The sequence below is a fragment of the Plecotus auritus genome, assembly GCF_963455305.1.
Source record: "Plecotus auritus genome assembly, chromosome: 8".
Lineage (NCBI taxonomy): Eukaryota > Metazoa > Chordata > Mammalia > Chiroptera > Vespertilionidae > Plecotus > Plecotus auritus.
The window spans coordinates 54,526,797-54,537,577 of record NC_137782.1 but is presented as its reverse complement, the minus strand read 5'-3'; the positions used below and the strand labels follow the sequence as shown (position 1 = coordinate 54,537,577).

General features: G+C 43.2%; 1 protein-coding gene across 1 annotated transcript; it reads left to right on the top strand.

Annotated features, from left to right (window-relative positions):
• Positions 1 to 4,291: 4,291 nt before the first annotated feature.
• LOC308256311 (small ubiquitin-related modifier 2-like) lies at positions 4,292 to 4,728 on the top strand. Its single transcript, XM_080684552.1, has one exon. It carries the CDS (start codon positions 4,360 to 4,362, stop codon positions 4,645 to 4,647), a length of 288 nt encoding a protein of 95 aa, XP_080540678.1. The 5' UTR covers positions 4,292 to 4,359; the 3' UTR covers positions 4,648 to 4,728.
• The last annotated feature ends 6,053 nt before the right edge of the window (positions 4,729 to 10,781 follow it).

Below are 10,781 nucleotides of genomic sequence, written 5' to 3'. Positions count from 1 at the left end.
TATCCAGCACAGATCAAGATCCTGCTAAATTCTCAAACATGCTGTTGGGTTTTCAGACTTTTTTTTCTCCCCGAAGAAAATCAAATGAATCACCCAACCTCATGCATAAAATAGTCTAAGGCTGCTGCTTCAATCACTCATCACACCGCCAAGGACCCCTGGGTCACAGCCCCTGACCTCTGCGCTCCGAAGGCACAGCTTTCAGGCCATTGCTGTGGGCTTGACTGTGCTCCCAGTCAGAGCACGTCTACACGAGGACTAGGGCAGCAGAGTATCCAGGACACACGCTGCAGGAGCAATTACAGCAACCTGGTGCCACAGAAGCAGCAAAGCAGTCCATCCACAGACATGCCGTTTTCTCACCCCCGTGGGAGCACATCACGCCTCTTCCAGGCCCACTCATAACACATCCATGTTCCATTATGAAAAAGGCCCCTGAGTTGATCACTTGCCTCTTGTGACCATTTCGGGAGGAAATTTCTGGGGGAGAGAGAGGATACTTGATATTGAACATGTTTACTTAACGCTCATTTGCACAATTTACTAAACCTAATTTAACTTGTTTTTAGAAATGCTGTAAAATTTAGGCAAAAACATAAAAAAATGAACCTAAAAGTGCTATGTTATTAAATACCTGTAACTTTAAAGAGCCAACAGGGGGACAGGACCTCTCTGTTGAATGCTGCCAGAGATATTTGCTGATGCTGCTAATCTTATCTGGACATATTCATCAAGCCCCTAGATTCCCTTCATTAGAAATGCCATCATTGACACTGTGACTAACATTTGGTTCTTAAGAAATATCACTCCCTCCCTCCCCACCACCGCTTTTATTTTTTCCCCCAAGAAAAAAATTGCTGCTGCTTCCTGGAATGTCTAGCTACCAACAAATCTTTAAAGCTTCAGAAGACATTAAGTGGAGAGATGAAAGCCAGGGTGAAAGGCACAATTAAGATGAAAAACCCCCACTTAGTTTAAGACCCCCTTGCTAAGGCAACCACGTGACCACCACAAATCACTCGGCACATTTCCCCCTCTCTATCTGTAAAATGAGGAGGCAGAGGGACAGGTCATTTCCAAGGTCTTTTCTTGTTCCAACATTCTGGCTGTACTGAAAAAGGCAGTTTCCTTCCTTCACTTTCTTTAGTCGTTAAACCTTTCTTGCTGTGCGCATCTCTGAGGCTTCACACTCTTCAATTAGCTAGGAGGGAAACAAAGCAGGAAGTGGTGGGGGAACAAATGTTCCCATTTTTTGCTTGACTCCACCTTGGAGTGCCCCCAGCTGCCACCCAAGTGGATCTGGTGACTGTAGTGATTCTGCGCTGGCCACCGCCTCTGCTGGTGCATGATGGCCCTTCTACATGTCAGTTTCCAGGCCTCGCTGTCCTGTGCTCCGCCTAGAAGTGTCTGGAACTATACCCAAGACTTGCCCACAATGTGACTTTGCTAAACAACACACACAAAACACTGTTCTGCTTCTGACAGGGATCAAAGTCACTGTCAATAACGTGCTGATGGAAAGCAGAGCCAACTCCAGGTTTTATCAATAGACTCATATTTCATGCACCAGAGCATCAATCCAAGACATCCTTTTTCTAATGCTATTTTTAAATTGTGCTATTTAAAACATTTTTTTTTACTTGTGTTGAACTTTTCATTTTGTTTTCTCATAGGCTTTTAAAAATTACTGTTGTGGTTTAATATTATTTTTCTTAATTTTTGAAACCCGAATTCGTACAGAAAGAATCACAGTGAGGAAAATCCCCCAGGGGCAAAAGGGGGTCCCTGCAGGGGTCCTTTCAGCCCTTTCCAAGCCAGAGCCCTCCTGGGTTAGTCTGCTCAGGCCGCCATAACAAAGGACCACCGGTTCATGGCTTAAACAACTGGACTTTATTTTCTCATAGTTTTGAAGACTAGAAGTCCAAGATCAAGGTGCCAGCAGAGCTGGAGTCTGGTGGGACCTCTCTCTGGGTTGTAGACAGCCGCCTCCTCTGTCCTCACATGGCCTTTCCTAGTGCTCATTCACACAGAGAGCGAACAGGGACACTAATCTTATTGGATCAGGGCTCTACCCTTCTGACCTCATTTAACCTTCATCACCCCTATAAAGACCCTTCCCTAAAATAGTCATATTGGAGGTTGGGGCTTCAATATATGAATTGGGGAGGGGGGCATAAACACTTAGCCCAAAATACCTCCCGGCATCTCAATTAAATTACTTGGGAGAAGTGAGAAGCCGATGTTTTCTGCAGAATAATGTTCAAGTCTGCTCTGTTGTCACAGTGCTGTCTTCTCACTGCTACGCAGTTGGTTTATAAGAGAGTTGATCCAGAATTCCTGCCTCTGCTCTGTCCAATGACTGGTTTGCACGGGCTGTGTAAATGGGCCAGTGCGACTGGAGCAAGGTGGGTGGGAGTTCAATACAGATGTGGCTGAAAATAAATAGTGTTATTTTCCCCCAACTACTTCTTGAGAGACACGAGCACAGAGCACTGTGAGGAGTCCTCTGAGTGCCCCCTTTTCCCAGCTGGCCTCCAACAAAATCAGTCCATTGACTCTTCTCAGTAGTGTTTCAAAAGAATCTCTAATAATGTAAGCCTTCCAATTTGTGCCTCCACTAATGTAACCCTTTCTTGACCAGAAGAACTAAGGAGAAGATGGCTAAACTGAAATGGCTGGGAGCTGGTCTTTTACAAGCCAGGCTGCGCATCTGGTTGGATTACGTGCACAGAGAAAGAACAGTGCATGCTGTAGGCAGCCCAGCCGACCGCTCAGGGCTGCAGAAGCCTCTCAGCTGGGCATGTGCCTTGTTCCCAGCAGGCCTCCGCCTTTCAGGACCGGTGCACTGAGCCCAGAGGGGCTCCCTAGGTGGGCACCTGCACACCTCTGCTCACTGCAAAAGGTGGACAGGACGCTTGCTGCTAGGGCCAGACTGGAGTCGCACAGCAAGCCAACTGACATACATGGGCAGGGTATAAATTCTCTCAATCTAGTTACATCCTTATCAACTAACCCTCTCACTTGCCACCTCCACCCTAAGGACCCACCTGAGTGGGTTCTCATCTAGAGACTTTTTAGGAGGTCACTGCCCTGTTTCTTTTTTTTTTTTATGTTTTTATTTTTTAGAGAGAGAGAAAAGGGAGAGAGAGATAGATAAAAACATCAATGAGAGAGAAATATCATCAATTGGCTGCCTTCTGCACACCCCCTACTAGGAATCAAGCCTGCAACCCGGACATGTGCCCTGACTGGGAATTGAACTAGTCACCTCTTGGTTCATGGATCGACACTCAACCACTGAGCCACACTGGCTGGGCCATTCACTGGCTGTTTCCACGTGCTTTCCCAATGGCTTCCCCTTCAAATTTCCTCTGTGCAACGAGGCTCATCTGAAGTTGTCTCTCAATCATGTTTGGTTGCCCTCCCTCCTTTTATTCTGTGATAATCTTCCTCACCTAAGTGCCTCCCCACAGTCCGGCTCTCCCTCCAGCAATCCAGGACAGAAAGCTATGGAACCCACTGTAACAGGAAGGGCTGGCCTGGCTACTACCCATTACAAAGGTTTTCAACACCTCGCTGCACTGGCCTGTCAGAAGTTCAAGACTCTACAGTCTCTGTGTAGCTTCATTTAAGACTTTACCAGCATTTAACTCTGAAATGGTATATCCGACAACATTAACATAAAAGGCAGGTACAGTAGGTCCTTGGGTTATGTCAGAGATCCGTTCCTATGGCGCAACGTAACACGATTTTCGCCTTAAGTCGGAACCCACCTACATAAGCACCTGCATCACTCACATGAAGCACATACACAGCAGATGAAGTGAAAGAGTAAAAAAAATTTAAAAGAAAGATAACAATTCCTGACCTTTACTTGTGGTAAATAAATAATAAAAAACATAAAGCACATATGTACATATGTCGAAATGATGGAACTTTTTTTTTTTAAATAAATGGGAGATGGCGACATAACCACAAAACGATATATATCAAGTCTGATGTAACCCAAGGACTGCCTGTATTGTTTTCTGAGCACCTACTATATTGCCGGTGCCAACAGACTCTCTATTAGTTTATTTACTTTTGCATATATCCACCGAGTCCTCTAATTTTTGCAAAATCCCTGCAAGGTAGATTTAATTCCCATTTTACACACACACACACACAAACACACACACACACACACACACACACACACACACACACACACACACACAAAGAATATCAGAGAGAGAAAGTAAATTAACAGAAATCACACAGCCATTCTTCTGTCGCTCCTGGTGCTGCTTGTGTGCTCATTTGGTGCGGACCTGGTACCTCTTTTGTGAAGCGGCAGCTGAGGAGACTCCGGCGCTCGCCATGGCCGACAAAAAGCCCAAGGAAGGAGTCAAGACTGAGAACAACGATCATATTAATTTGAAGGTGGCGGGGCAGGATGGTTCTGTGGTGCAGTTTAAGATTAAGAGGCATACACCACTTAGTAAACTAATGAAAGCCTATTGTGAACGACAGGGTTTGTCAATGAGGCAGATCAGATTCCGATTTGACGGGCAGGCAATCAATGAAACAGACACACCTGCACAGTTGGAAAGGGAGGATGAAGATACAATTGATGTGTTCCAGCAGCAGACAGGAGGTGTCTACTAAAAAGGGAACCTGTTACTTTACTCCAGAACCCTGTTCCTCCAGACCAAGAAGACATTCTCAATTAGAAAACTGCAATTTGGTTTCAACACATCTGACTGCTACAGTATAGTTTTCTCTATTCTTTCATTCTCCCCTTCCCCATTCCTTTATGGTACATAAAGTAACTGATGTATGTGCACAAGCATTTGCATTTTTTTTAACTAAATGGCCAATGGTATGTTTTGATCGACATCAAATGGAGATGGGATGGGGAAAAATACTGGTTCTGTGAAAACACCCCCTTTCTCCATTAGTGGCATGCTCATTCAGCTCTTATCTTTATATTCCAGTAAGTTATTTTGCTCTCACTGTTTAACAAAAAAAAGAACAACATAAAAATTCTTGCATACCTTGTTTGATTGGAGAATTTTAATGTTTTTCATTTATCATTGTAAAACCAAGGACAATTTTATAACTTTTTGTACGTAGCTGTTACATGTAGGGCAATCTGTCTTTAAGTAGGGATAAATTACTCTAAAAAATGAATCCTAGATAGTTTTCCCTTCAAGTCAAGTGTCTTGTTGTTTAAATAAACTTCTTGTTTAAAATGAAAAAAAAAAAAAAAAGAAATCACACAGTCAGTAAAACTGAAGAGTCAAAATGAGGCAAAAGCCCAAATTTGTACTTACAGGATGTTGCGAACACATTATTTTTTTTAGCAATTCAGCTCCCTTTTCATAGGTAGACATGGCCACCAGGAAGATGTAAGATTCTAAACCTTCCTTCTTCCTTCTTAAGCAGGACAGGCAAAGTCATCTTCAAGTTCTTTTAAAGTTTTTTGCTCTTCATTTACTTTCTTTCAACAAGTGGGTATTGTGTCTCTGCCACAAACTCTGACTAGCTGACTAGACACCAAAGGGTCAAGTGTAAGGACTTCTGTTGGGAGTTTAGTAAGCTGGGGAGAGGAAGTTCCCTGGATGCCCTGAGAAAGGAATTAAGTAGGAAGCTACATGCCGAGACCATCTAGTGAGACTAAACCTGGGATTTGTAAGGGAGAGGGACAATAATCTGCTGGGGGGTGTGCACCCACACAAAGAAGGGACAAACGCTTATCCAGGCCAAGCAGACCACCCTCTGAAGCAGAGACTCTATTCTCGGTAGGGAATGGCCCTGAAAGCCAGGCTCTGAGCCAGAACTGGAAATAGTCCGCATGGGGTTTGATCAGGGGAGTACAAGGCCTTTGAGGAAGGTGAGCCTGGCCCCAGGTCTGCTGGCTGCAACATCTCTGGCTTCTGCAGGGCTTCACATACATTCTCTTAGATTTGACATAAGGTCCAAACAGCTGTGAGCAAGAATAGTAGCTGGGGCAGGGTCCCTGGGATCACAGCCAGGGGAGAAGAGTTCTGTGTGACATGGCCAGGGCAGTGACCTCCCAGAAAATGAAAGGGAAGTGCCCTCAGGGATGTGCTGGGGGCCAGGACCTCCCAGGGGCCTTGCAGCTCATGAAAGACTTGTTTAAAGTGCTGTGTACATTGTGGGGAGGGCTAGGGGGACTTCCAGGAAGGACAAAGGGCAGGACTGCTGCTGGGCAAAGGAATCAGAGCAAGAGAGCCAGACGCCCCTGGGCTGCCCACCAACCAGGATGAAAATCAAGGCATCCGAGTCTCTGTCATTCACATGGCCCCCAGCAGTGCCCTGGGCACAGATCCCACCAAGCTGGTCCTTCAGCTGGGGGGCCTTATTGCTCCAATTTCACGCTCCATCATGAAGTAAGAGGGCTGCTGAGTTGGAATATGTCAGCTTGAATGAGAAATTCTCCCTACCACTTCTGATTACAATAGTCAACCCCAAGCATGAAACGTGCTTCTTATTCTTTTCCTTTTGGTCCATGGTGGAGCAAGCCAGGATTCACTTAGTTCCTTTTAGAGGTCAGCTTGCCAAGGGCGTCAGGAGAGGCTGAAGCGCTCGGCACATGATGAGAGGCCACTCTGCATTTTCAAATGATTTTCCCTATGTGTGTGCTTCCTTTTGTTTTGTTTTATTTTAAATAGATTGTAAGGAATTCGGTGACAGTGATTTTTAAAAATACCTATCCATATAGTTGTCCAAGTAAATGAATTACTAGATGACGTGGACAATCAGGAGAATTATCTGGGCCTTACCACAAGGTTGATTTGACATCCTTATATATTTCACCTCTGGTATACATAGAAGAGCGATTCTCAAAGTATGCCTGGACCTGGGAACCTGTTAGAAACACAGATTCTCGGGGCCCACCCCAAACCTGCTGAATCAGATAGTCTGAGCCAGTTTTACTTGTTGTCTGGACACTGGACAGAGCCCACACTTAAGATGCCTGGAGAGTCTAGTCTGGACTCTAGTCACTGGAGAAGCCCAGTGACACCTCCATCCTTTTCAGAATAATCTGAGGTCAACACCCAAGAAGGTCTCTGCCATGGTTGTTTTGGCAGAGGTGGTATCTGGGGGAGAAAACAAAAATGAAAAGAACACATTACTTGGTATCACCTTGGCATTTTCATAGTTCCTGAGCATGAAAAGAAATAAACCATGAAGTGCCTAACAGTGAGTGAATGTGTGTGTTTTTAAAAAATGTCTCACGGCATCAAATCAATGCCCTGATCAGCTTGCTGTTGAGTTTAATCCAGCCCGGGGCAGTGTTATTGTAGCTGCCACAGATTTCACGTGTTTTTTGCCTTGCCCAGTGAAGCTGGAACCAATTGCTGTTACAGGGAGACTAAATAAAAGAGGGCCCGGATTTCCTGCTATTACAGGAGATGCTAGAATAATATCATATGGGTGTTTGGTTTTTTGGGGTTTTTTTTTTTTGTAACATAATTAAACCCATGTGAAATGGCACTGCACAGACTTTGCCATGGATTGTTTTGACAATATGTCCAAATGAAATGCTTCAAGGAAGAAAAATGACTCTATAACATATTTTCCCTTAATATCTCCTATCATGAATTTATATCACATTGATTATTTGAAGAAAACAATCTGTGTTTTCATGAAATGTCAAAATACGTAAATCAGTTAAGATAATTTCAATTACCTGGGCAAGCTTGGATGGATTAAATTCATTCACTTGCAAACCTCAGCCCGTAGCGATAAGCAGGGTGGCCCAGAGTTCCTGGGGCAGCCCTGAGATGGCAGGTTGCCGAAGCTGGGTCCCAGGACAGTTTTCAAGGGAATCAACTATGATCTCTTGGGATGTTTGTGCTTCATTCAGGATGCAATGTCTTGAAAATAGTGAAGACCATATACAGAGTTGGACAAAAGTAGGTTTACAGTTGTGAGTATGAGAAAGAGTTTATTCTTGTATTATGGGCTAATTTGTATTTTTCCATATGAACAACTGTAAACCTACCTTTGCCCACCCCTGTACATGTGTGTCACTGAGATGCGTGGTTCTGTCTGTCCACTTGGGAAGACTATGGTGACAGGCTGTTTAGTCAAGTATTAGACTAGAACAGATGTTGCTGTAAAGTTATATTTTAGATGTGATTAACATTTAAGTCAGTAAACTTCTAGCCTCAAGAGCTGTGAAACTATAGATGTTCCTTCTCTGAGCCTCCCAGGCTGGAGTGCTTGTTATGGCAGCCCTAGGAACTAACTCACACTCCTGCCTACAGTGCCCCAAAACTCATGCACTACACGCAAAGGGATGGGCTGCAGGAGGCACCGGTTGCAGTGCCAAAGGTTTAAGAGCAGAGCAAGGTCACGAGTGCCCACCTTCCCTAGGTTACTCCAAAAGCCAGCAGCCAGTGTCTTACCAAATACATTTGGGACAACCAACCTATAGGAATAAAGAATTTTTAAAATAAAAATGACATTTTTATAAAAGTGACCTCAGAGACTGAGAAGTTCAACAAATTATAATCAGAATTTTGATACTAGGAATATCTAAGACACAATATGTGTATAATAGACTAATTGACTAGCACAATAGGGTCGGCATAAACAGAAGAACTTGAAAGTGAGGAGAGCCCTGCCAGTCTGGCTCAGTGGTTGAGTGTCAACCTATGAACCAGGAGGTCACAGTTCAATTCCCAGTTAGGGCACATGCCTGGGTTGTGGGCTCAATCCCCAGTAGGGGCTGTGCAGGAGGCAGCTGATCAATGATTCTCTCTCATCATTGACATTTCTCTCTCTCTCTCTCTCTCTCTCCCCCTCTCTCTCTCTCTCTCTCTCTCTCTCTCTTCCTTTCTCTTCCTTTCTCTGAAATCAATAAAAAAAAAAGTGAGTAAATGGAATGTTGACTAGATGACCCTCATAGAATCTTGTTAATAGGTTTTGCTTAAGTCAACTGCATAGTTTTCATTAATTTATATGCCTTCACTGTATTCTTAACCGATGCTTTGCTTGTCATTTGTAAAGTCCTGAGTTAAAACAGTTGGAATCATCTGGAAGAATGGACCCAATTTACTTTGGTGGCTGCAATCTTAATGCCCCAGGCGGGCAATATTGGGGGAGAACCCTTCTCACCTCACACAGGTGGTTTCTTCTCCCTACCTGCACCTTTGTTTTTTTTCTATATATTAAGTTATAAATTACATACAGTAAAATTCACTTCTATGTGTATAGTATCTGCAAATTTGGAGAATGTCCACCTTCAGTAACTACACTCACAAGACATAGAACACTTCTATCACCCCAAGTTCTCCCCTCATGTCCCTTTGCACTCAAGCCCCAGGCAACCATTCATCTGTTTTCTGTTCCTATAACTCTTCATCAGTGAGAATGTCACATAAATGGAATCACACTGGAGGTGGCAGCTTTTTAGCATTTGGCTTTTTTTTTTTTTCACGTAGCATAATGCACTTGAGATCCACTCATGCTCTTGTGTGTACCCACAGTCCCTCCATTTAGTGCTGAGCAGTATTCCATGGTGTAGACGTATGCCATGGTATAGAAGCATCACAGCTTTATACGTTCCCCGTATGAAAGACATCTGGCTTGCTTCCATTTTGGGGAGGTGACAAAAGCCACTGTAATCATTTGCATACCAGTTTTTGTGTGAACACAAGTTTTCATTTTGCCTGGGTAAATATTCAGGAGTGGAATTTTGGAGTCAAATGATGGATGCATGTTTAACTTTACAAGAAAATGTCCAAATGTTTTCCAAAATGCTGGACCATTGAAATAGTTGTTTTTAAAGGATGTTTTGTTGTTGTTTTTTATTTTTTATTTTTTTTATTTATTTTTTATTTTTTAAAATAAATCTTTATTCAGATTATTACAATTATTTCTCCTTTTTCCCCCCATAGCTCCCCTCCACACATTTCCCACCCCACCTTCTGCCCTTACCTCCCCCACACTGTCCTCATCCATAGGTGTATGATTTTTGTCCATTCTCTTCATGAACCCCCCATACCCCTTTCCCCCTGAGAATTATCAGTCCACTCCCTTTCTATGCCCCTGATTCTATTATATTCACCAGATTATTCTGTTCCTCAGGTTTTTAATTCACTTGATTTTTAGGTTCGCTTGTTGATAGATATGTATTTGTTGTTCATAATTTTTCTCTTTACTTTTTTCTTCTTCCTCTTCTTTAAGAATACCTTTCAGCATTTCATATAATACTGGTTTGGTGGTGATGAACTCCTTAAGCTTTTTCTTATCTGTGAAGCTCTTTATCTGCCCTTCAATTCTGAATGATAGCTTTGCTGGGTAGAGTAATCTTGGTTGTAGGTTCTTGCTATTCATCACATTGAAAATTTCTTGCCACTTCCGTCTGGCCTGCATAGTTTCTGTTGAGAAGTCAGCTGACAGTCGTATGGGTGCTCCCTTGTAGGTAATTAACTGTTTTTCTCTTGCTGCTTTTAATATTCTCTCTTTGTCTTTTGCTCTTGGCATTTTAATTATGATGTGTCTTGGTGTGGTCCTCTTTGGATTCCTTTTGTTTGGGGTTCTGTGGGCTTCCTGGACTTGTAAGTCTATTTCTTTCACCAGGTGGGGAAAGTTTTCGGTCATTATTTCTTCAAATAGGTTTTCAGTATCTTGCTCTCTCTCTTCTTCTGACACCCCCATAATTCTGATGTTGGTACGCTTGAAGTTGTCCCAGAGTCTTCTTACATTATCTTCAACTTTTTGGATTTTTTTTTTTTGCTTTTTGCTTTTTCGGTTGAGTGTTT

Excerpts from the sequence above, each read along its gene's own strand:
- LOC308256311 (XM_080684552.1), top strand. The coding sequence starts at position 4,360 with ATGGCCGACAAAAAGCCCAAGGAAGGAGTCAAGACTGAGAACAACGAT.